This window comes from Nilaparvata lugens, chromosome 12 (genome assembly GCF_014356525.2).
Source record: "Nilaparvata lugens isolate BPH chromosome 12, ASM1435652v1, whole genome shotgun sequence".
Lineage (NCBI taxonomy): Eukaryota > Metazoa > Arthropoda > Insecta > Hemiptera > Delphacidae > Nilaparvata > Nilaparvata lugens.
In genome coordinates, this window is record NC_052515.1 from 2,493,276 (window position 1) to 2,521,055 (window position 27,780).

Here is a 27,780-nt window from a genome sequence, read left to right on the forward strand (position 1 = left end):
GGTTAATGGTCCTACAAATGAAGATTGAAGATTGGGTAGACTTGAGGCCATCAATTTGGGATTCTCATCCTGAAATTTTTTATTTAAAAAAATGATTGATTCTAAATATTACTCATATTTAAAATATGAGTGATTATTTTTTATAAAATATGGGTGAAAAAATCGTCCCAGCTACAAAACAAATTGTCGTTGTATCTGTTTGCCTAATCCACTCGAAAGACAAACTGGTCCTCTTGAGAAGTCACATTCCGTTCAATACAAACAAGGTTATGTTTTCGGCGCTTCAAATAATGTATTTCAAAATTATAAATTTATAATGAATTGACAGTCATTAAGATCATAATCAACTGTTCACTCATTATCTCTTGTTTTTTTCCAATTACTGGTTATCAAGTGAAATAAAATAGAATATTTTTTAATTCCATCAAGCCAGTCACGGTATTTACAAACAGGTTAGTAGAGAGTAATTATTTTTTGTTGCATAATTTTATTATATTCATTGTGTTGTGATATTCAAATATTAAAAATTATGCTTTTCTTTATATTCTCACTAATACTCTTTTGTGATTATTATTTTTAAAGAGTGAGCAAGCTACTTAATCAATTGGATAAGGCAGAATAATTTATAAGAGCACTTAGAGCAGCATGCTTTCAAAACTACGGAACGGAATCAATAATAATTATTATCGATTTATATTATCGTTGTCAGTCATGGCTATTTTATCTTCACGCAGTATCATTCATCCTAAATTTTTTTATAAGAACTCATGACTATTTTCAAGTTTTGCAAATATCTTGAGCAAATTTTGGAGGGAATTATGAAGGTCACATACTCTGTTACATAATGAATTACTAATTCTCTTTGTTCTACTTCTGAAAATTCCTCTGAAGCTATTATGAGAGGAATAGATTTTTATTTTTTCTTGATAATTCTGTCTAGGTATGCCAAAACATGTCCAAACAATCTTATTGACAAATATATAAATTTCTAAAGTGAATAAATTCGATGTAACATCTTTACCTTTTTTAATTTATTATTAGAAAACCTCATAGGCCTACTTATCAGTTTGATGTCTTAGTCGGCATGAAGTTGAAATAATATAGTCCTTAGTTTTTTATTAAATAAAATGGATAATAGTTTTATAATATTTTAACAACTAACCATGGGTGCCCATAGGGGGAGACTTGGACGCAGACTACGTCCTTGAAATTATTGGGGGAGGCTGAGAATCCAATCTTGGGGGTGTTCCTAAAAAAGGTCAACAGTGTTAAATAACACTGAATTAACATGTATTTAACTAATAATAGTCACCTTAATTGATAAGTTATTAGCATTAGTTTCATCTAGGCCCACTTGATATTTAAATTCAACACAATAAATTATAATCATGAAACCTAATATTTCAGTAGATTATTTAATCATGTAATATTGCAGTACTTAGCCGGTTGCACAAAAGCTGGTTAAATATTTAAAACCGTAATATTAATTCTACAAGAACAAATTTGAAAAGCCGTCTTTCCAAGAACACCTTCTATGATTGGTTCTAGTGAAATTAATCACGGCTATAATTTAACCGGCTTTTGTGTTACCTGGTCCTAGTCGTTAAAATGATATTGTAATATTGATTAAAAACTACTTGAGATTTTCACACTGATTATTTACCAAAACATATTGATGATAAACTAGCATCTGTTGTTACTCTACATTATCTATCCCTAGTAGCCTAAACTGAAAGCTTGAAATATTGATAGTGGTATAACAACCGAAACTAGTTTCTCAACATGTTTAAATTAGCCTAATAACTTCTATACCGTACCTCCTTCTGCTTCGTCTATTACCCACACTTGTGGGATCGATCGTGTCATAAAATTTAATTTTAGTATTTAGTATTTAGTATTTATTTAAATAAGTCCATAAAAGGGATCACTAAAGTGAAGCCCACTGAGACACGTCAAAAATGTAAAAAAAACAACTGCTCAGAGGCAGAAATCAAATACGAAAATAGGTACTCACCACACTGCTCTCCAACATACAGAACTCACGGAGTGAGTACAGAGGGTGATCCGTCAGCAGGCTCCTCAGAGCCCCTCGAAACCGCACCGCAGGCAGATCCCTGGCCAACAGAGGCAGCCTATTATAGAGGCTGATAGACATATGAGCCAGACCAGTCCGAGTTCTGCTCAGCCTCTGGTATGGAGAACATAGAGGGAGAAGACGGTGAGGATCCTCTCTTTGATAAAGAGTGGGCGACAGTGGGCTAATCTACCAGCCCCACAAATAATCCTCAGGGCCCTCTTTTGGAGACGAAGGACTCGGGCGACATCTGTGGCTCCACCCCAGAGGGGGAGGCCATATAAAATCACGCTCTGAAAAAAGCCAAAATAGCACATTTTAAGATAATGAGGTGGCACACTGTGCCACTTACTTGTGGCATTTACTTGAATACTTACTCATAAGTATCATAACTTATAAACAAATAATATTAATGAAAACACAAATTATATTATCAAATAATATTAACATCATCATATAAACAAATAATATTAATATCATCATCTTCTACAACAATCTTAAACTCACTTGAATACTTCTAAGTATCAACACATAATATAATATTTTTTAATCTCTTTCAACAGTCTTAATATTTTATTCAATTTCAGGATACACCTATCACCTTCAAAACCATGCTGAGGGCAAGACCCAAGCGCCGCTCCCTCAACAAACCTGAGGAAAAAGATGCAGTCAGTTCAAAGAGGAAGAAAACTACCAAAGAAGACGAGAGTGAAGAAGAATTTGAAGAAGAAGACGAAGATGAAGATGAGTTTTCACCAATGGACAACACAGATGAAGACAGCGACTACAATCCCACTAAAGAGAAAACCAAATCTAGTTCTAGCGAAGATGAAGAAGAAGAGGGAGAAGAAGGAGAATCGAAGTTTTTCAAACCAAATTCGTCAGGAGCACGCAAGAAACCACCCTGGTACATGGCTAAACCGGGAACGTCGACTAATTTCAAATCTCCCGCCAGTTTTAAATCTCCCTCCAATTTCAAACTGGGTACATCGACAAATTTCAAATCTCCCGCGCAGAAACAGCGCACCCTATTGGACAGCGACAGCAGTAGTGACGAATTCGAACGAGTTCCTGATTCGTTGGACGATCTGGGAGGGTTCCAGAGGTTGAACAAGGATGTCAAATCTGAAGACAGTGACGGAGAGATGGAAAATGACGGGAAGGAGGTGGAGTACTTTGATTTTTCGCAAATTATCCAAAACCAGGAGGTGTTGAAAGCTGCGGCGATCAAGAAAGAGAGAGATGGTGGAGGGTTGGGAGGTGGTAAACGTGTGAAGGTACCCAGTTCTGGTAGAAAAAAGGTGAAAAATAGTGGGGATGATAACGTTGATGTTATGGAGTTGTTAGCTATGGGCGAGGGTGTGGAATTTGGGGGGATGAAGAAGAACAACCAGTCATCATCTGATGATGAAGATGAGTATGAGGAAACAAATCGAGTGGAGAGAAATTCGAAAGGGGTGGAAGTAACAATCGCGTTCCCTTCACAGAAGAAAAAGGAGAAAAAATCGTGTGACGTAGAGGCAGCCCTGAAAAGAAGGTTCAACCTTGTCAAAAAAGAGAACCAAGTTTTCGCACATAAGGTACACCTTCTATGTTGGATAGCTCATGGGAACTACTTAAACTCTGTTCTAAATTGTGAGGATTTGATGGGGGTTGCCCTATCTATCATCCCTTCCAACTACTGTTACCCTCCTAAAAGGTGTGACTTAACCTACCTCGAGAATTTCGTGAAATGGTTCAGGGAGAAGGTAAAGATTGACCCAGTTCTGGGGAAAGACAAGTTGAGACCTGACAAAATCGTGACAAGTCAGAGCTTACAGGTGCAGTTCAATAAAAAGATGGCGGATTCGAGGCTCGATCAGCTGATGCTTTTCATTGCTACACTTCGTGCGTTAGGCTTGATGGTGAGGCTCGTTATTAACCTGAGACCTGTGCCGCTGAAACCGCCGGTCAAGGAGTTGTTCACATTTAAGAGTCCACAGGAACCGGTGATTAGCTCGAGAGGTAGTGGTGGTGGGGGAAAATCTAACAAGAAGGATGCTGATTCGAAAAGTGGCGGGGGAAAATCTAAACAGGAAGTTGATAAGGTGAAGAGAGAGGGAGGAGAGAATGGAAAATCCAAGAAAGATGCTGATAAATCGAAGAAAGAGGAGGGAGAAAATAAGGTTAAGAAAGAGGTCAATGTTGAGAAAAAGGGAGAAAAGGACGGAAAATCTAAGAAAGATACTGATAATTTGAAGAAAAAGAAAGAAAAAGAGGGAGAGAATAAGGTGAAGAAAGAGGTCAAAGAGGAGGAAGAAGAAAACGAGGAAGAGAAGGAGGAGGGTCTAACAAGTGGAAAGAAAATCACAGAGAAAGACAATATAGGCTTGGAAAATTTTATATCTAAGAAGGCAATCAAGGGAAAGAGAGAGAAGGTTGAAGAAATGGAGGAGGGTGAAGAAGAAGAAGAAAAGGAGGAGGGTGAAGAAGAAGAAGAAAAGGAGGGTGAAAATATTGTGAAGAAAATCACAAAGAAAGACAGTGATGCAGGCTCGCAAAATTCAGAATCTAGGAAGGTAACCAAGGGGAAGAAAGAGAAGGAGGTTGAAGAAATGGAGGAGGAAGACGAAGAAGAAGAAGATGTAAAGGAAACCACTGTGGAAAAATTTGTGAAAATTTGTGAAAACTCATCAAATGCAAAGAAAACTACAAGAAAGAGCGCTATGAAGGTAGAAGTTATGGATAGTGATGAAGAAAATGAGAATGATACACCAAGTGGTGAGAAATTTGAAATTGATAATGATAAGAAAGAAGTGTGTGAAGATAACCTGGAGAAAGCAAATGAAAAGGATGAACCAAGTGTAAAGAAAGTGACAAGAAAGAGCTTGAAGAAGGATACTAAAGGAGAGGGGAGTGAGAAGGAGATAGCAGCTAAGAATATGAAGGAAAAGGATGGAGAATTGAAAGAGAATGGGAGAATTAGTAGTCCTGAAAGTAGTCCTGAAATAATCAGAAGGACTTCAAAGAGGAATCAGAATAATAAGGATGTAGCTAAAAAGGAAGAGAGTCTCAGATCTGAAGTTAACAAACGTAGTTCAAAGAGGAATGTGAAGAAAGGAGGAAAAAATGTTGAGATTAAGGAAAGTGAAGATGAAAATCTAGTGAAAGATTTAAATACAAAGGAAATTGAGGATCAAAATCAAGTTGAAGATTTAAAGACAAAGGAAATTGAGGATCAAAATCTACTGAACGATTTAAATACAAAGGAAATTGAGGATAAAAATGAAGTAAAAGATTTAAATACAAAGGAAAGTGGAGATAAATCTGAAGGGAAAGATTTGAAGTCTAAGGAAAATGAAGATAATCAAGAAGATAAATCTCAAGTCAAGGCAAACCAAGGTAGAACCCGCTCAAAAACAGCTGCAAAATCCAATCTAGACGAAGATATCGTCGAAGAATTCGTATGTTGCAACTCTAGACAACGGGCTAATATTGTGGATAAATCGGAAATCTCTAGAGTTTCCCGAAGCAGTACTAAACTGGCTGGCAAAGATATTGTTACACCAAAACCTAAAAACTTTCCTGATGAAGATGTTGGAGAGAAGATGGGTAGAGGAAGAAGTGTGTTGAAGAAAGATGATGATAATACACCGAAAAGTAAAGAGGTGCCCGATGAAAAGAAAGATGGAAGAAGTAGTGTGTCAAAGAAAACAGGTGATAAAAATGTTGGGAGAGGATCAAGGAGTAAATCGTTGGCTGGGAAGAATGTGGGAGATAAAGTGGAAGAAGTGGGGAAGGAGGAGAAAGCTACTAAAATGGGAGGTAAATTGAAGGAGAAAGTAGAAGAAGAGAAGGAGAAGAAAGCTACTAAAAAGGGAGATAAATTGAAGGAGAAAGAAGAAGAAGAGATGGAAAAGGAGAAGAAAATCGGTAAGAAATCGGTGGGAGGTACATCGAAGTATTTCGAAAACAAAGAGGAACCGAAGAAGAATGGACTCAAGGAGGAAGAAAGAGGTAGAGGAAAACGACAATCCAAGAAACTGGTGGAGGATTTGAAGGAATCCAGCGACGAAGATGAGGAGGAAAAGAAGAAGAAGAAGAGAAGGGTTTCAGTGGGAGGAAAGAAGAAGAAAAATGAGAAAAAGAATGAAAGTGATGAAGAATTCGAGATGGAGTCGTCCTATTTTAAAAGTAAGAGCAGTAAGATAGATCGTAGGGTTTTGTCTAGTGACGATGAGGCGAAGAATGAGGCGAATAAGAAAATGAGGAAGAAAAACGCGACAGATGAGTGGGCTGAGGTGTTTTTGGAGGCTGAGGAGAAGTGGATCTGTGTGGACCTCACCAAGGGCATGATTCACTGTGTGCAGCAGTTATATGTGAGTATTTTTCCGTATTTATTTGAATAATATTGAGAATATTCTATAGATTTAAAACCTTCTATAGACGGTAGCTGACAGGTTTATTAATGTAAAGGTGCGTACAGATATACGCGCCGCGAACATGAGCAATCCACTTTTAATCAGCTGACTATATCTGTATTTTTACAGAAACGATATAAGATATAGATATAAAAAGCTTGGCATCAGCTGATTAAAAGTGAATTGCTCATTTGTATTTTTAAAGAAACGGTATAAGATATAGATATAAAAAGCTTGGCATCAGCTGATTAAAAGTGAATTGCTAATGTTCGCGGCACGTATATCTGTACGCACCGTAATATTAACTGTTCATTCCGTTTACAATAATCAATTCTATTCTATTGACCAAGAAACGATATTATCCATCAATTTCATAATTGTGATGATATATTTTGTTGATTAATTATTAATTTTACATTGTTGAAAGACGATCTGGCAACTGAGCAAAGCGGGAAAGAGATAGCGCTATCCGCTTTGTTGAATGATAGAAAAGGATAGCAATACCATTGCTAATCAAACACTGCCTTTATAACGTGAACCTCACTATTTCTACTAAATAGAAATGATGGTGGTGATAACAGAATTATTGGCAACTGTGCAATCCTATCATTTCTACTGTCATCTTATTGTGAATACGTTAAAAGGCTTGAGCCTGTGGGACTTTTCTGAAAGTTGTTTAATACTGAATAATTATTGAAATGAAATTAATTGAATAAATATCTATAATATTCATATAGAAGTAGCCTACCCTTTATAGTACCCTAGTTCGCCTCCATTGGGAAACGCTAAATGGAATAGCTTATAATGCAGTCAGACAAACTTATATTCTCCTGACCAAAAACTACACAACATCTTGAAGAAATTGAAAAAATATAGTGTACTAGCCGTCAGGCTCGCTTCGCTCGCCATATCCGTCTAGCCAGGGGGCTCCGCCTCCTGGACCCCTGACTGGATCGTCCAAGAATGAGATCAGCAGGCTCGCTTCGCTCGCCTGCATTTTTCATTTGAGCATTTTTATCATTATGTTAGGACGACCCAGTCGGGGGTCCAGACTAAACGTCTGGCTAAACGGATATGGCGAGCGAAGCGAGCCTGACTGCTAGTAATATAATATTCCCAGGATTGAAGTAGCAGTGCCCAATCAATTTTTCCGCGATAAATGCATTTCAATCTTCAACTTGGCGCCATCCTAACAAAATCAACTCAACTTAATGCCAACCTGACAGAATTATTAATTTAGTTACCAGTTAAAAACTGTTTCGAAGAGGTACTCTCTCTCTAGATTATAGTTCTATATTAACATATGGTATGGCCTTTTTTCAATTATAATTAATAGAATAAGAAGAATATACATGCTAAAAGACGAACTTTAAACCCTTAAAAACCACCCTTAGTGTTGAAATATTGCCAAAAGATTTCTTAGTGCGCCTCTAAAGGGCCAACTGAACATACCTACCAAATTTGAACGTTTTTGGTCCGGTCAGTCAGTCAGTCAGTCAGTGAGTGCCATTTCGCTTTTATATATATAGATAAATAATGTAGACATTTGAGACTCATGAGCTTTATATGTGCTGTGTATCTGCCATAAGCTAAAAATAAAAATAGTACCCTTTGAAACTAATAGAATAAGAATATAAATTATACCAAATACAAATATATTTAATTATATTAAAAACAAGAAATTAGCCCTGAATTCATAAATTTTATGAATAAATATAATTTAAAGTCGTTTGTGGTTTTGTTGCAGTCGTCAGCTAGTCAACCAGTAACCCATGTGTTGGGCTGGGAGAACGGCCGGTTCGTCAAGGACGTGACCCGGAGGTATGTGCCGCACTTCATGACGGTGACTCGCAAACAGCGCGGCGGGGTGGATGGTGAGGAGTGGTGGCGGGAAGCCCTCCGTCCGTTTGCCCCTCCCCGGAACGCGCGCAATCGTGAGGAGGATGAGGATCTGGACAGACAGATGGAGGACCAACCGCTGCCTACTTCTATTTCTGAGTGAGTACAATCAATTAATTAGCTAATAATTAATTTATAAATAAATGGATTTGGACAGACAGAGATAGAGGATCAACCGAATCCAGAAAGAAACATTTGCTGAAATTAGTAAAGAAAATTAGCTACTTAGTGAGTAGAATAAATTATTGGTTAATTATTTATTAATTCCTCAATTAATGGACTTTGATATGGAGATAGAGGATCAACCGCTGCCTACTTCTGTCTCTCTGAGTCAGTACAACCATAGAGAAACAATAGCATAAATAGATATCCCATGGTACATAGGGCGTTTATGTCACAACTTTTACTGTTATCTCAAGCTTATAGTCCACGTAGTTCTTTCCTGTGAAGCTTTATGACATTGGTAGTCTCTCATATTGTGCCGTTCATACACTCTTACCCGGTCAAAACAGTAAAAATCGGCAGTAATCGGCTTGAGATAACAGTAAAAGTTGCGACATAAACGCCCTATGTACCATGGGATATCTACTTACGCTATTGTTTCTCTACGGTACAACTAATAATAAGTTCATTTTCTTCAAAATAGAACAAAAATTCATGTAATGTTTACATTTGTTTAGTTCGGGTTACCTGTTAGTATAATAAAATCCCTTAGACATATTTTCCTTTTGATGTAATTTGACTTCAATCTAATACTTTGGATAATCAACAGTTCAATTAATGAAACAGCTCAAATTAATCGTCCCATAAACATCTGACAAGCAGACAAGCGATGAGTCACAATGCCGGTTGCACAAAAGCCGATTAAATGTTTACCTTGATCAATTCCACGAGAACCAATCAGATAAGCTGTCTCTTCAAAAAAGCCTTCTCTGATTGGTTCTCGTGAAATCAATCACTGTTAAAATTTAACCAGCTTTTGTGCAACCGGGCCAGAGTAGCATAATAAGAACACTTTTTCTTCATCTTCCACGATTAGGGGTTTATTTTGAGTGATAAAATACACAACTTGTGATGAAATTCAAAAATTATATTCATATCATAAAAACTGAAGGATTGAATGAAAAAGACTAAGAAATTGTCAAAAAACCACTGATTTCAGTGAGATTATGTGTGAATTACTGAAATCAGTGTTTTTTGACAATTTCTTAGTCTTTTTCATTCAATATGAATAATTACCACAATATCAACTTCTCAACTACACAAAAAGTAAAACTGAAGGATTCGATTATAATATATTATGATAGTGACTTATGACAGGTTCTTTACTCTGTACAAGTAATATAAGAACTACGATGTGTTTTTAAATACTATTGTCAAATAAATCATCTTTCCCCAACCCTTAATGCCTCACGGCGTCGGGCGCAACTCGGAAACAAGTGATAATTATTGATGAATTGTTACTGTCTTGTAAAGTAAAACTGAAGGATTCGATTATAATATATTATGATAGTGACTTATGACAGGTTCTTTACTCTGTACAAGTAATATAAGAACTACGATGTGTTTTTAAATACTATTGTCAAATAAATCATCTTTCCCCACCCTTAATGCCTCACGGCGTCGGGCGCAACTCGGAAACAAGTGATAATTATTGATGAATTGTTACTGTCTTGTAAAGTAAAACTGAAGGATTCGATTATAATATATTATGATAGTGACTTATGACAGGTTCTTTGCTCTGTACAAGTAATATAAGGACTACGATGTGTTTTTAAATACTATTGTCAAATAAATCAACTTTCCCTAACCCTTAGTGCCTCACGGCGTCGGGCGCAACTCGGAAACAAGTGATGAATTGTTACTTGTTTCAGGTACAAGAACCACCCACTCTACGCCCTGCAACGGCACCTGTTGAAGTTCCAGGCGATCTACCCGCCTGATGCGCCGACCCTCGGCTTCATTCGCAACGAGCCGGTCTACTCACGAGCGTGTGTGGCCGAGCTGCACTGTCGCGAGTCCTGGATCAAGTTCGCCAAGGTGGTGCGAGCCGGCGAGGAGCCTTACAAGGTGGTCAAGGCCAGGCCCAAGTTTGACAAGGTAAGTGATAAGTCAAGGTTCAATTTTTACAGTTGAGCAAATTAAAATGGTTTTCTTTGCGCTTGTGCAATCAGTTGTGCGATATGGTATAATTGGCTGGGGTGGTTGTGGTGTTACCGTTCTTAAGCCTCTTATAGTATTGTATAAGAAAATTATTAAAATATGCTTGAAAAAACCGGTTAGATATCCAACAAATTTGCTGTATAAAGAATTTAATGTTCTCAGTATTGAGCACTTGTATGATCTTGACCTAGCTAGTTTTGTCTATTCGTGGCCCAATAGATTCCCTATAGCCCCTCATGGCGGCTATGTTACTCGTAGACAATATGAGAGATTTTTGCTAGAACCACCTTGTAGAACAGCGGCTGCCAGTGCTCATGCAGCGTATTATGGTCCTAGACTTTTAAACCGTCTGTTGCTTGAAGTTTCTGGAGCATCCCCATGTATACCAATTTGTTATTATTCTTTCACTTTCAAAACTTTTAGACAGTATCTTCGACACTACTTATTAGGGAGACAAAATGAAGACTAATTTTGATTTATTTCTCAAATCTGTTTGTAAATCTCAATTCTATTCTTAAAATACATATCTTACTTAGTATAACAGAGCAGAAGAGAATTTGTTGTTTTATTTTTAAATATTGGTGATCTTTATCTTTGATGTAGAACATATTATAGTTGAATCTCAATTAGGCCTATACTGATTACAAGAGCAACATTTGTATGAAAATAGCATAAGAGAATGGAATTTTCTTTTTTCTTTTTTTCTTGATATTGTAATGTAAAATTATAAAATCTAATTATGTTATTAATATTACGATGTATATTAGTATCTTATGCTATCCAACATTCTAGAGATACACCATCCCTCATCACAAGCTTTGCTTAAAGAGGGATGCAACAATATTATTTAGAATATGATATTTTATGTAAATATTCATTATTTTATAAATAATTTGTATTTTATGTTTGTAAGTATGAATTGTATGTTAATTTTTTGTTGACATTAATAAATTCCTCAAGTAGGGTTCACATTAGTCAAGTGTAAGGTCCATTTCCCTGAAGGTGAGTTTACATTGGTCATGTGTGGCCGAGCTGCATTGTCGCGAGTCCTGGATTAAGTTCGCCAAGGTGGTGCGAGCCGGAGAGGAGCCTTACAAGGTGATCAAGGCCAGGCCCAAGTTTGACAAGGTAAGTCAGGGTCCAATTCCTTGAGGGCCGTTTACATTATATTCAATATACATACAGTAATTGACTGCAGCCGTTAATACAGCACGTCTACAGTCTCCACTCAAGGGACGTTTACATTAGTCAAATTTACTTGAATTCAAGTTTTGTATAGAATGAATGTATTTTGAAATTTTGAAGTCAAGAACATAAGCTTGAATTCACTATACCAAAGTTAACTTATCTTCAATTTCTGTAGAGTCAAGTTTTCAACTTGAATCTAGAAGGTACAATTCGATCTGCAAATGAGAAAATGCGATGAAAATGGTCAGTTAATGTAGAGTGCATAAAACAACTAAATAAAAAAATCTGGTGTGGCGCACTCACACAACTTTCCTTGCCGTTATGAAAATTGATCACTGACGCTAGTGTTCCCGCGCATCTCAAGTCTACTATTCAAATATTTGAGCCAGCTGGTGACAGGGCAATAACGCTGGAGACATACATGAGGTCTGCTATCTCTTCATAGTGAATGATTTAATAGAATCATCAATAATGTGCAATTGAATAATCACATTTTCTCGAATTAAAGCTTATTTTCAATTTTAGGTGAAAATGTTACTGAACATTAATTGTAGAGATTTTCATGCTCAATCTACTCCACTTGATTTTTTTGTTTCAATTGTATCTGAAGCCTGATAATTGGGAATCTATCTGCATTGATGGGGCAGAGCTCCTGAAATTTTTACAGATATGGGACTTGTGGCAGTTGATAGAGCTTATCGATGACTATTTTAGGTATGAATTTGATCAAAATCGTTGGAGCCGTTTCCGAGAAAATCACGAAAAACCCTGTTTTTGACAACATCGTCGCCATTTTAGCCGCCATCTTGAATTGCATTCGATCGAAATTGTTCGTGTCGGATCCTTATAGTGAAAGGACCTTAAGTTCCAAATTTCAAGTCATTCCGTTAATTGGGAGATGAGATATCGTGTACACAGACGCACATACACTCATACACACACACACACACACACACACACACACACACACATACATACAGACCAATACCCAAAAACCAGTTTTTTGGACTCAGGGGACCTTGAAACGTATAGAAATTTGGAAATTGGGGTACCTTAATTTTTTTCGGAAAGCAATACTTTCCTTACCTATCGTAATAGGGCAAGGAAAGTAAAAGTATAATTCAAGAAAAGTATGAGAAGTAAGAAGAATACTTTGAGATTAATACGATTTTTCAGTCCATAATTATATACTTTTGAGGTTATGAAAACTTGACTTCTCATCTGACTTTCATATTTTCAAAATCACTCATTTTAATTAAACGCTAAAAAAACCGAGTTCGTGTTAACGTGACTAATGTAAACCCTACTTCAGAGTTGGAAAGAAACATAGATATCAATATATTTTTCTCATTATGTTGATTATTTCAGATGACAGGTGAATTTAGGAGCGATCTACCGCTGCCTCTATTTGGCCCCTGGCAAGTGGACGACTATGTACCACCACCTGCAAAAGACGGCAAGGTGCCTCGTAACGAGTATGGCAACGTTGAACTGTTTCAACCCAGCATGCTTCCTGCCGGGACTGTACACCTCAAATGTGCGTTTCAAAAACATTCATTCAAATTCTGTATATTCTATCAAATCAAATAATTTATTTGCCATACAATAAATACATATTCAAAACATAATAAAAGAAAATACATAATTCTATAATCAAAAGCATAAAATAATTAAAACAAAAATTAAGCATAAATAATACCATAATCATAATTAGATTCTCAATGGTAATCCGGCATCACCAGCAAAAGGAATCAAGCCTTGCCCGCTGGTGAGAGTTGCAATCAGCTAGTTACATTGGTTGTTTCCTAGTTTTATATAATATTAGAGAAAAAAAATAATCCACGCTTTAAAATATGTTTCAAAAAAATTAGATTATGCCTTCAATTGAAAAGAAATAGTTTTCTCTTATCCAATTTTTTAGTATTTTGTAATTAATTTTTGCTTCCATATCAAAAGGCAATTCATTTATGAATCTTGTACTTATATAAATGAGCTGTCTTCTAACTACTGTTAGTTTTGTTTTATAAATTTTATATTTATAGGTTGTATTTGGTCTTAAATCATATTGAACTATATCATTGAACTATATCATAAAAATTTGTTTTTATACTTTATAATATATTTTGCTAAATTTTTCAAGTACAATAGCCTTACAGTCATCACATTAAATTCTTCAAATAGCAGATTCGTTGGATGCAATCGAGGTTTATTCAATATTGTTTTAATAATACACTTTTGAGTGATAAATAAGTTATTTAAATGACTTTCGAAAGCCCCACCCCAGTTATATTATCAATTTCATAATTTTTAATAATTCTCGTTTTCAATTAATTTTCAATATTGTATTTGTGTTTTTCATCTAATATCAGATTCAGTTTATATTTAGACTAAGATTGTTATCATCATCATTATTATTGTGTGAGTGAGTGGATGAACATAGTAATTGGCTCCCAGTACACTTGAAGTTCTCATCCTTCAACAGTCCTTATAATAAGTTCAAGATTGGCCACTATACTGTAGATTAAAGTAGCTACTATTATATAAACATAATTATTTCCTTCTTGGTAATTAATAGTAATAGAGTATTGATTGATAATTTAGAACCGTTCCGTAATGTGGAAAAAAACCGCAGATTTAGTCGATTGTAGATCTATTTATGATACAAAACCATAGTTTCACATCATCAAACTGACTAAGGCTGGATTTGCACACAAAGGTGACAGTGAAAAGTGAAAATCTTATTCCCATTAGTTTTAATGGTATTATTCTTACTCACTGGGTAAGACGTGAGAATAGTCTAATTAGAATTATATTTTCGCTGTTCACTGTCACCTTTGTGTGCAAATCGAGCTTGTAAAACAGTGTAGCTGTGCTAGATTACATTTCATCATCCTATAATGAGAATTAATACAATTAGTATTATCAGCAAATTCCATATTTATTCGGTTGAAAAGTTGTCTTAAGTATTGTTTTATTATTCTTATTTGCTATCTTTTTTTTAGTTTTGTGCGCTGTACTGTTGTAAATTGGTTGCGAAATAAAGAATCTTATCTTATCTTAAAAATGCTTAATTCTCACTTTTCAAGATGCGACCTATGTGTCAACGCTATTATAGTATTGTAATGTGGAATCGACAAAATATTTGTGTTTTTATTTCATTCTTGAATCTTATATGTTATTGTGATGATGTGTTCTAGTGCCCGGTCTGAACCGAGTGGCGAGGAAGTTGCAGATAGACTGCGCCCAGGCAGTGGTGGGGTGGGACTTCCATGGAGGCTCCAGTCACGTGGTCATGGATGGGTTTGTCGTCTGCGAGGAGTTCGAAGAGACGCTCACCGAAGCTTGGCATCAGGTTAGTCCAGGCTTTCAATTTATTCTCGATTATTGAAATAGTTGAATAAATATATTTCATCTTAACTGTAAAGTTTGGCAAAAGGTTAGTTTGTTTATTTCAATTTATTCTCGATTATTAAAACTCTTTCAAAGTTAAATTCCATCTTAAACAAAGGTTGCCATCAGGTTAGTTCATGCGTTTCAAAACTCAAATAATTTTATTACCAGGTTTTGTTATATCAGGTCATGTGATGAAAAGAATCAAGCAGGCACTGTCTGTCACTGCAGTACGCACCAAAGACCTTAGGCCGGTCACAGAGCTCGACCGACCGTCAGTGCGTACGGCGGTCGCGCTTGTCTTTTCCATAGATATTCCATGTATCCATACAGAGCAGGACTGACGGCACGCTTGCGCACGGTCAGGACCATGCGTTTTATACAGCGTACGAAGACCATCGGTCGAGCTCGTGCGCATCCGTTCCATCGGTCGACTGACGCGCTATTGAAACAAATTGAAGCTTTCAAAGCTGTACTGATCAGTAGCCCGATCGTAACATAACCAATGTGCTGACACCTCTGCCCGACAATCAGCTGATATTGAATTGAATAGCATAATGAGTGAATTCAATTAATAGTGTCATATTTGAATTCAGAGTTTTTCTATTTTTATTCAATCATTTCTGAATGTGTAAAACTGATTCATCGATGCGTACGGTCAGGATGGTACATACGCACTGACGGTCGGTCGAGCTCTGAATGTGTAAAACTGATTCATCGATGCGTACGGTCAGGATGGTGCATACGCACTGACGGTCGGTCGAGCTCTGAATGTGTAAAACTGATTCATCGATGCGTACGGTCAGATGGTTCATACGCACTGACGGTCGGTCGAGCTCTGAATGTGTAAAACTGATTCATCGATGCGTACGGTCAGGATGGTACATACGCACTGACGGTCGGTCGAGCTCTGAATGTGTAAAACTGATTCATCGATGCGTACGGTCAGGATGGTACATACGCACTGACGGTCGGTCGAGCTCTGTAACCGGCCTTAAAGATGCATAGACTCACATGCAGCGCTAGTGTCGTACTTGGAATTGAAATCGGCCATTGAGGGGGCAACCTCCTATAAGATTATTACATACCAATGCCTTTGTAATCTATAGTATTACAAATATATAGATATAATATCTCGTGCTAAAATACCCCAATGGCGGCCTTCAATTTCAAGTAAGAGCTATCATTGGGAAGGCATAGGCATTGTGGGTCTATATCTCTTTAAGGTCTTTGGTGTGTTCTGTTTTATCAGTATCCACTCTTGTCTTCCTCATAATATATGTCTTTGAACTATCATAACTCTGCCGTTTGTGGATCGATTTTTCTCACTCAAATATACGTTTTTGGAGCATTTGAATGTCTATCTTCGGATTTCACATAGATTTTCTTGTAAAATCTACCTTTTTCAATTAAACTTGAGCTGAATGTTTGATATACACTCTTGTGTTCCTGATAATTTATGTGCCGGTTGCACAACAGCCGGTTAATTTTAACTGTGATTAATTCCACGAGAACCAATCAGAGAAATCGTCTTTTCAAAAACGCCTTTTCTGATTGGTTCTCGTAAAATTAATCACGGTTAAAATTCAACCGGCTTCTGTGCAACTGGTCCTATGTCTTTGAACTATCATAACTCCGCTGTTTGTAGATCGATTCCGCTCAGTTGAAGCTCAGTTTGTGAAGAATATCAATGTCTTTCTTGAGGGTGATTCCCATATATTCGTGGGCTTGTGCATGGTTGATGGAAGGATGAAGATGGTGTTTGATTGAATGAAGATGATGTTTGATTTTGTTTGATTGTTTGATCAGTAAACGAACATAACAAATAATTCAAATTCATTTATTTGCCATAAAATAATACAGATTGATAAAATAAATATTCTAACTTACAAAATGGCACTACCGGCAAAGAAAACTTGTGCGCCGGCAGTGAGTTCGAACAACTAGGTACAGCAAACATGTCAATAGAAAGAAAAAGAGGTTATTTAAACCTCTAGAATAACTAAAATTATGGAGACCAGGTCACATCTCAATACTTACAAACGATAAGACAAAGTAACAAAATCACAAGCAAGTGACAAACTCAAAAAGATCAATTCAAGGAAGCCATGACAATAATATTTTTTAAAATTATAACATGAGAATGAAACACTACGTGATGGATATAGATAATTTAAAATAAAATCAACTAACCAAAATTCAATTCAATTCAATTCAAAAAGTTATTTATTTCACAAGTCTTACAAGCAATCACAGTGGTAGCCTACATCATAAAATAAGAATACACTTTACAATAAAAATAAGACAATGTAAGCACCACAGAAATGACAGCGAAATACAAATATATATTAAGAAATATTTACTCTCGCAGAGGCATTACTGCCTGTGTGCGAGAATGAGTCTAAGGTAGGAATAGGCATAATATAAATATTTCGCAGTACTTGACAGATCGGTTAAGCTTGTTGACATTTCAATAATAGTGACACTAAACCCCCCCCCCTGAGAATGAAACTACATTAAATGTAAATGTAAATTCTCCCCCCTATTCCTATGCCACCCCCTAGGAACCCAAGAAACTGATTCATCGATGCGTACGGTCAGGATGGTACATACGCACTGACGGTCGGTCGAGCTCTGAATGTGTAAAACTAATTCATCGATGCGTACGGTCAGGATGGTGCATACGCACTGACGTTCGGTCGAGCTCTGAATGTGTAAAACTGATTCATCGATGCGTACGGTCAGGATGGTGCATACGCACTGACGGTCGGTCGAGCTCTGAATGTGTAAAACTGATTCATCGATGCGTACGGTCAGGATGGTACATACGCACTGACGGTCGGTCGAGCTCTGAATGTGTAAAACTGATTCATCGATGCGTACGGTCAGGATGGTACATACGCACTGACGGTCGGTCGAGCTCTGAATGTGTAAAACTGATTCATCGATGCGTACGGTCAGGATGGTACATACGCACTGACGGTCGGTCGAGCTCTGTAACCGGCCTTAAAGATGCATAGACTCACATGCAGCGCTAGTGTCGTACTTGGAATTGAAATCGGCCATTGAGGGGGCAACCTCCTATAAGATTATTACATACCAATGCCTTTGTAATCTATAGTATTACAAATATATAGATATAATATCTCGTGCTAAAATACCCCAATGGCGGCCTTCAATTTCAAGTAAGAGCTATCATTGGGAAGGCATAGGCATTGTGGGTCTATATCTCTTTAAGGTCTTTGGTGTGTTCTGTTTTATCAGTATCCACTCTTGTCTTCCTCATATATATGTCTTTGAACTATCATAACTCTGCCGTTTGTGGATCGATTTTTCTCACTCAAATATACGTTTTTGGAGCATTTGAATGTCTATCTTCGGATTTCACATAGATTTTCTTGTAAAATCTACCTTTTTCAATTAAACTTGAGCTGAATGTTTGATATACACTCTTGTGTTCCTGATAATTTATGTGCCGGTTGCACAACAGCCGGTTAATTTTAACTGTGATTAATTCCACGAGAACCAATCAGAGAAATCGTCTTTTCAAAAACGCCTTTTCTGATTGGTTCTCGTAAAATTAATCACGGTTAAAATTCAACCGGCTTCTGTGCAACTGGTCCTATGTCTTTGAACTATCATAACTCCGCTGTTTGTAGATCGATTCCGCTCAGTTGAAGCTCAGTTTGTGAAGAATATCAATGTCTTTCTTGAGGGTGATTCCCATATAATTCGTGGGCTTGTGCATGGTTGATGGAAGGATGAAGATGGTGTTTGATTGAATGAAGATGATGTTTGATTTTGTTTGATTGTTTGATCAGTAAACGAACATAACAAATAATTCAAATTCATTTATTTGCCATAAAATAATACAGATTGATATAATATAATATTCTAACTTACAAAATGGCACTACCGGCAAAGAAAACTTGTGCGCCGGCTGTGAGTTCGAACAACTAGGTACAGCAAACATGTCAATAGAAAGAAAAAGAGGTTATTTAAACCTCTAGAATAACTAAAATTATGGAGACCAGGTCACATCTCAATACTTACAAACGATAAGACAAAGTAACAAAATCACAAGCAAGTGACAAACTCAAAAGATCAATTCAAGGAAGCCATGACAATAATATTTTTTAAATTTATAACATGAGAATGAAACACTACGTGATGGATATAGATAATTTAAAATAAAATCAACTAACCAAAATTCAATTCAATTCAAAAAGTTATTTATTTCACAAGTCTTACAAGCAATCACAGTGGTAGCCTACATCATAAAATAAGAATACACTTTACAATAAAAATAAGACAATGTAAGCACCACAGAAATGACAGCGAAATACAAATATATATTAAGAAATATTTACTCTCGCAGAGGCATTACTGCCTGTGTGCGAGAATGAGTCTAAGGTAGGAATAGGCATAATATAAATATTTCGCAGTACTTGACAGATCGGTTAAGCTTGTTGACATTTCAATAATAGTGACACTAAACCCCCCCCCTGAGAATGAAACTACATTAAATGTAAATGTAAATTTCTCCCCCCTATTCCTATGCCACCCCCTAGGAACCCAAGAAACCCCTTCCCGCCCCCATAAGTGTCGTTCCCCCCATCCAACCCAACAACAGACGAAGAAACAGATCACCCACAAAGGCGTGAAAACGCCAACACACACACATACACACACACACACACACACACACACACACATACACACACACACACACACAACTGATTCATCGATGCGTACGGTCAGGATGGTGCATACGCACTGACGGTCGGTCGAGCTCTGAATGTGTAAAACTGATTCATCGATGCGTACGGTCAGGATGGTACATACGCACTGACGGTCGGTCGAGCTCTGAATGTGTAAAACTGATTCATCGATGCGTACGGTCAGGATGGTACATACGCACTGACGGTCGGTCGAGCTCTGAATGTGTAAAACTGATTCATCGATGCGTACGGTCAGGATGGTACATACGCACTGACGGTCGGTCGAGCTCTGTAACCGGCCTTAAAGATGCATAGACTCACATGCAGCGCTAGTGTCGTACTTGGAATTGAAATCGGCCATTGAGGGGGCAACCTCCTATAAGATTATTACATACCAATGCCTTTGTAATCTATAGTATTACAAATATATAGATATAATATCTCGTGCTAAAATACCCCAATGGCGGCCTTCAATTTCAAGTAAGAGCTATCATTGGGAAGGCATAGGCATTGTGGGTCTATATCTCTTTAAGGTCTTTGGTGTGTTCTGTTTTATCAGTATCCACTCTTGTCTTCCTCATAATATATGTCTTTGAACTATCATAACTCTGCCGTTTGTGGATCGATTTTTCTCACTCAAATATACGTTTTTGGAGCATTTGAATGTCTATCTTCGGATTTCACATAGATTTTCTTGTAAAATCTACCTTTTTCAATTAAACTTGAGCTGAATGTTTGATATACACTCTTGTGTTCCTGATAATTTATGTGCCGGTTGCACAACAGCCGGTTAATTTTAACTGTGATTAATTCCACGAGAACCAATCAGAGAAATCGTCTTTTCAAAAACGCCTTTTCTGATTGGTTCTCGTAAAATTAATCACGGTTAAAATTCAACCGGCTTCTGTGCAACTGGTCCTATGTCTTTGAACTATCATAACTCCGCTGTTTGTAGATCGATTCCGCTCAGTTGAAGCTCAGTTTGTGAAGAATATCAATGTCTTTCTTGAGGGTGATTCCCATATAATTCGTGGGCTTGTGCATGGTTGATGGAAGGATGAAGATGGTGTTTGATTGAATGAAGATGATGTTTGATTTTGTTTGATTGTTTGATCAGTAACGAACATAACAAATATTCAAATTCATTTATTTGCCATAAAATAATACAGATTGATAAAATAAATATTCTAACTTACAAAATGGCACTACCGGCAAAGAAAACTTGTGCGCCGGCAGTGAGTTCGAACAACTAGGTACAGCAAACATGTCAATAGAAAGAAAAAGAGGTTATTTAAACCTCTAGAATAACTAAAATTATGGAGACCAGGTCACATCTCAATACTTACAAACGATAAGACAAAGTAACAAAATCACAAGCAAGTGACAAACTCAAAAAGATCAATTCAAGGAAGCCATGACAATAATATTTTTTAAAATTTATAACATGAGAATGAAACACTACGTGATGGATATAGATAATTTAAAATAAAATCAACTAACCAAAATTCAATTCAATTCAATTCAAAAAGTTATTTATTTCACAAGTCTTACAAGCAATCACAGTGGTAGCCTACATCATAAAATAAGAATACACTTTACAATAAAAATAAGACAATGTAAGCACCACAGAAATGACAGCGAAATACAAATATATATTAAGAAATATTTACTCTCGCAGAGGCATTACTGCCTGTGTGCGAGAATGAGTCTAAGGTAGGAATAGGCATAATATAAATATTTCGCAGTACTTGACAGATCGGTTAAGCTTGTTGACATTTCAATAATAGTGACACTAAACCCCCCCCCCTGAGAATGAAACTACATTAAATGTAAATGTAAATTTCTCCCCCCTATTCCTATGCCACCCCCTAGGAACCCAAGAAACCCCTTCCCGCCCCCATAAGTGTCGTTCCCCCATCCAAACCCAACAAACAGACGAAGAAACAGATCACCCACAAAGGCGTGAAAACGCCAACACACACACATACACACACACACACACATACACACACACATACACACACACACACACACACACACACACACACACACACACACACACACACACACACACACACACACACACACACACACACACACACACACCTCAAAAAGAGAGAATCAGGAGATTCAGAAAAATAGCCAGTATAATGATTAAAATTCGTAATAGTGACCGGTGATAGAATGTGTAAAGACTTATGATTTTATTAGTTTTTTAGCTCATTTGAATCCAGCCCTAGAATCTAAACTCTGAAGTAATCAATCTTTCACAACTCTCGCCTCTACCGATACCCCGAATCCACCTTTTAATTGCTATTTTGAATGCAGATGTTTTATAGTTAATGAAGTCTGTTGCAGCTATAGGTAAGTTTTTTAACAGAACATGGGCTATGTAGTATGAATTAGTAGTGAAGATGGTTTTATTTACCCTTGGCATTTGGATATTGTTATGAATTACTCTCCTTGTTGTATAATTATGAGTGATAGTATTGAATATGTCAGAATAGTTTTTGAATATGTATGTTGCCAAAGTTCTAATGTATAATTGCCTGACATCAAGCACCTCCATCTCCGCGAAAACCGCCTCAGTCGAGTAGTCCCAACGCCTCCCAAGTGCAGCCTTTAGAATCAGTTTTTGTGTAATGAATAGAGGATTCAAAATAGATCTGAATCCTCCTCCATAAGCTAGGATCCCTCCTTCAATAATTGATTGAACAAATGCGTAATAAATTGTTAGGATTTCGTTCTTGTTCAATATTCTCTAAGTTTCCTAAAAACATAAATCATTTTTCTTAGTCTGCTGTTCTGATAAGCAACGTGTGCAGACCATTGAATCTATTATCAATAATCACACCTAGATATTTATAAGAGTCTACCCTTGCAATTGACTCACAGTTACAAGAGGTATTGTTAATGTTACCACATGTATGCAGCTTGACCCCTTCAACTGAGGTGTCGCTAGCATCTCTCAGGGAGACCGGCATGAACTTTGTCTTACTGACATTGAGTGTCAATAAATTATGGTCAAACCATGTTTTTAATGACGCCAAGTCTCTCTTTGCCCTAATTAGTACGGATTCCCAGTCAGGCCCCCTAACCAGAACAGCAGCGTCATCTGCAAAGAGATAGATCCTGCTATTCAAGTTCAATCTTGCAAGGTTATTTACATAAATCAAGAATAATAATGGACCTAGGGTGCTTCCTTGAATTACCCCATATTCTACTTGTTTCAGCTGGCTATTTCCTCCATTTATAACAGTAAACTGTTTACGGTTACTGAAATACGATTTAAACCAATTAAATGAGTCTCCCTCTATTCCAATCAGTTTCATTTTCTTGAGCAACTTTTCCCTATCCACAGAATCGAATGCCTTGGCCAGATCCAAGAATATCAATGCACATTTTTCATTACCTCCCAAGGCAAAATTCACATCTCTGGTTATAGCGAAGAGAGCATCTGAAATATTTTTTGATTTTCTAAAACCATATTGAGAATTAGTTAGTAGTCTATTATTTTCAAGGTATGTTGTTAATTGGTCTTTTATTACTTTTTCAAGAATTTTGGAAAATACGCTAAGTAGGCTGATTGGACGAAAGTTTGAACTCTCAGTTATGTCTCCTGATTTGAACAATGGAATCACCTTTGCAATTTTGAGGGCGTCAGGAAACTCGCCCGAAGCGATGCTCAAGTTGATGATATGCAGAAGTGGATCAGATAGGCTTTGAAAGTGGGATTTCAGGATATCAGCAGAAATACAATCATACCCAGGAGCCGAACCGCCGCGCAGGGAATTCACATAAGTAAGCAACTCTGTCTTGTCGATAGTGTGTAGGATCAATCTAGAGTCTACTGCGTAATCTGAGTCATTTACTACCGGTGGGCCTATAGGGTTTATTTTATCAGCTAAGTTGCTTCCCACATTGGAAAAATATTCATTGAATTCTTCAGCTACATGCATTCTTTTATTCCCCGGATATGTCTTTCCTGCCGTGTACTGGTCCAGTGGAAAGGGGTCTTTGTTTTTTCTTTTACCAGACAATTCGTTCACAGTCTGCCAGAATAGTTTTGGATTATTTTTAGAATCGAAAATTTTTGTTTTGTAGTAGTGGGTCTTGGTTTTCATCTGGTCGCTTACGTCACAGGACAAACAATATAGTTACATTTTACAGATCTCATGAAGAGCAATCCAAACGGAATAGATATCAGAATCCATTTTTAGGAATAAGTAATCCATAAATAGTGAACCAATCCATTATTTTCAGTTTTTAGTTTTAAACATCCAATAATTTAAATTTATGTAAGTAGCCTAATATTCAATAACTATGTGACATGTCTTATAAGCATATAGCTAATCAATGTTCATGTAACTGTCTGTGCTTGAGCCAACCTAAGAAAATTTCATCGATATTATTATGCCAGGATAAAAATACAGTAAGCTAGCAAGATAATCTGTTTATCAATCTGTGTAGTTCGAACAACAACCATGCAATACTGATTATATGATTGCAGAATAGTAAATTGCATGATAAATAATGTAATGATGAACGTGGATATATTTAATATGGTTAACAACTAAGCAGTCCATTACAATGGGTTTTATAATGATAATGTTTATTATTTTCGAACACAGGTCATGGCAACGATTGGGAACACTACCTAATCATTAACTTACTTATCGCTTATCGGCTGAACAAAATATATTTACAGATATCATGAAGAGCAATCCAAACGGAATAGATATCAGAATATACAGTAGACTAAAGATATACATTTTTAAATCACATCATAATTGTTAATGACATATCAGATTGACTTCGAGAACTTGATTCATACATCATTTTAACTCCATGTCTGCTAGACCTAAGTGTTAATTAGGTAGTGATATGTTTGTGGATTGTTCAATATGGAAAACGTATCATTTTAGAATACACATTCATTTCTGCCAGACAAATTGAGTGTTCATGTCGGTAAATCTCTTGACTGAAAACATAAGTTGATATAAGGAAACTATAATCAACTACTGAAATTTATAAAAAAAGAGAACATGATTTTAAGATATAAATTAATATAGAGCAGCTTAGTATCCCATATTATATCATGAGCCTATTAAATTTATGGTATTAAAAAATGCTTCACAATCTGTTTCACTATAGGTCTATAAAAAAATACATTTCGGTTCCAATAATATTAATAATACTACTGTGAATGATAATGTTAATAATACTCTGTGGATGGTCCATTGAACTAAATAAGAACATAATAAAACAAACGAAGAGAAAAAAAAAAATATTTTTACACCTTTGATTTGGAAATAAGTTTGCTCAAAAAAAAACTTCAACACCTTATGGCTTGAATTAAAGAGAACAAGTAAATAATTAGTTCATAATACTTCCTCTGTGAGTGGTCCATTGAACTATATTAGAACATAATTAATAAAACGAATAAAAAAGCCGTAATAAAGATATCCCTTATTAATTTCACAATCCTTCATAAAATTTTATAATTTTTATAAATTATTTGGAAATAAGTTTGCTCAAAACAACAACAAAATACCTTCTGGCTTGAATTTAAGAGAATGAATAAATAATCAAATTTTCTTATTTTCCTACATGTTTGAGCGAAAGTTGAACCAAAATCTAATTTCGTATGTATAGGAGTGACAAAGTAGTTATATTAGCCACTTCTCTTTTGATTCGATTCCACTATTTCTAGAAGATGATTTTCATTCTGCACACGTATCTTTCTGTCTCCCTCCTTCACTTTTATTTGTATGCTGGTTCCTGAGAGCCAGGCTGCTGCAATCTCGCCTTTTTTCACAGCCGCCTTAGCATGGTAGAGCGTGGATTTATTTTCTGGTGTTAAATGAGAGTTTATAAATACCTGGAGGTCCCTAGGAAATGACTGATGGATATCCGATGCGTTCAACTTGGCCGCCTTACCTGCGGCTATCCACAATTCTCTTTTTCGTCTTGAGATGAATTTGACCACAATTGAAGAGAGACCAGTCCTCCTAGATTTTGGAAGTCTGTGAGCGATTGAAATATCGTCTTTGTTGTACTCGACCCGAAGACACCTCGCCAGTACGGAAAGCAACTCGTAGACGTCCTCGCCCTTCGTCTCAGGAATTCCCACTATTTCAACGTTACTTTTTCGGCTATATTGTTGCAGGTCACTCACTTGCAGTTCTAGTTTCTTCACGGCACATTTCAAGTTTTCGTTTTCACTTTTGAGATTCACACATTCCGCTTTTAGTTCGTCATAGCCCCGCGACGCCTCCTCAAACGACTTTGAAAGAGTATCGAATTTGAGACCAAGATCTGAAGCAACTGTAGCTATGTCCTTTTTCAATTCCGATCTTAGTTCACGAATTGCTATCAGTATCGTGGAGTCGCTATTTAGGGTTACATTATCGGGGTCTGGCGAACCGACGATTTTGTTTTTATTTTGAACACAGGCATCGCATTTCCAGGAGTTTTTGTTAGCAGCACTCATTTTCTTAAACTTATCCGGATCACCTATTCGCGTACAGATTGCATGAAAATTATTCGCGCAAACAGAACATTGTATCATGTCTTTTACATCTGGGTTAGAACACGCTTTACACTTTGGCATAGTGGAATAGAATAAATCAAAGTCACCACAGAAAACAGCCTATCGAAAATTAATATAAATCACTTTACGATCCTCGTATACTATTAACTAATAACTCGTTGCAGTTTCGGAACTGTACTGAACAAGCATGAGCCGGCCGGCTGGGACGAGCGAACCGATATCTATTAGATAACCGCTAACTCGGTTTTCATCCTACCTCGACCGTGGCTGGCCGTAGACTCGAACCGTTGAAGCCATTTCTGTAATAGATAATTCCCTCCTTATTCAACATTCATTTCATATTTAAATATTTCATTATTTTTCAGTAACTATTTTTACAAACCTTCCAAGCATTCATGTATCTAACTCACTCAATTACCATTCCTTACCAATATTTTCAATTAATTTCATATTTGAATATTTTATATGAACTACATATTTCATAAATTTGGATCGTTTGTAATTTTTCAGGAACAACAAGAAGCCGAAAAACGTGCCCGGGAGAAGATGGAGCAGAAGGTCTACGGAAATTGGAAGAGGTTGATTAAAGGTCTGCTCATTCGCGAAAAACTCAAACTGAAATATGGCTTTGAAATCGAGGAAGAGGTGGTAGCTGGCACCTCTGGTAAGGGTCACAAGAACAAGAAAACAGCGAAAAAGTAAAACCAAAGTAGTTAACAAAAATAAGAATTCCTTACAAGCAAAAACATTGAAGACAAAAAGTGATTAAATGTACGGTATATGTAGAAGAATATATTCTTATTAGTACCATGAATAAATGTACAAAAATCTCGGAGACATTTGTGTAGAAATGTCGTTGGGATATAAAACTAGATGTAGGTTAAGGTTGAAGATTTTTTTCCCAAAATAAATTTAAAATTAAGATTTACATAGATTAAGATAACTAGATTAAGTGCCGGTTGCATAAAAGCCGGTTAAATTTTAACCGTGATTAATTCCACAAGAAACAATCAGAGAAGCCGTCTTTTCAAAACTGCCTTCTCTGATTGGTTCTCGTAAAGTTGATCACGGTTAAAATTTAACCGGCTTTTGTGCAACCGGGTCTAAGATTTACAGTTGATGAGAGCTGATAAATTCATGTGAATTCATTTGTTGAAGAATTTGCATGAAAGAATTTGTAAATCTAAACTTTTATGTTTCAAGGGAAAAATATTTTCATAAATTGTAGAAAAATAATATTAGTAAAACAGCAAAATGTTTTGGATGATTAAATAAATACGTGTGTAGCCTATTAATAGAATATATTGAGTGTATTATTTGTCTATGCTTAGATGTAGTTATGTTTTTGAGTTGCACAAAAAATGAAGAATATAATTTGAATGAAACTATACA

General features: G+C 36.4%; 1 protein-coding gene across 1 annotated transcript; it reads left to right on the plus strand.

The window, feature by feature from the left end:
• Window positions 1-237: 237 nt before the first annotated feature.
• On the plus strand, window positions 238-27,528 carry LOC111047882 (DNA repair protein complementing XP-C cells homolog). Its single transcript, XM_039438646.1, has 7 exons — window positions 238-452; window positions 2,662-6,432; window positions 8,222-8,472; window positions 10,248-10,473; window positions 13,093-13,261; window positions 14,922-15,076; window positions 26,899-27,528. Exons 2-7 carry the CDS (start codon window positions 2,686-2,688, stop codon window positions 27,088-27,090), a joined length of 4,740 nt encoding a protein of 1,579 aa, XP_039294580.1. The 5' UTR covers window positions 238-452; window positions 2,662-2,685; the 3' UTR covers window positions 27,091-27,528.
• The last annotated feature ends 252 nt before the right edge of the window (window positions 27,529-27,780 follow it).

Bases quoted from the DNA above. Each gene is read 5' to 3' on its own strand.
- LOC111047882 (XM_039438646.1), top strand. From the start codon at position 2,686: ATGCTGAGGGCAAGACCCAAGCGCCGCTCCCTCAACAAACCTGAGGAA. The intron at 8,473-10,247 runs GTGAGTACAATC...TACTTGTTTCAG, and splicing joins CTGCCTACTTCTATTTCTGA to GTACAAGAACCACCCACTCT. The intron at 13,262-14,921 runs GTGCGTTTCAAA...GATGTGTTCTAG, and splicing joins CGGGACTGTACACCTCAAAT to TGCCCGGTCTGAACCGAGTG.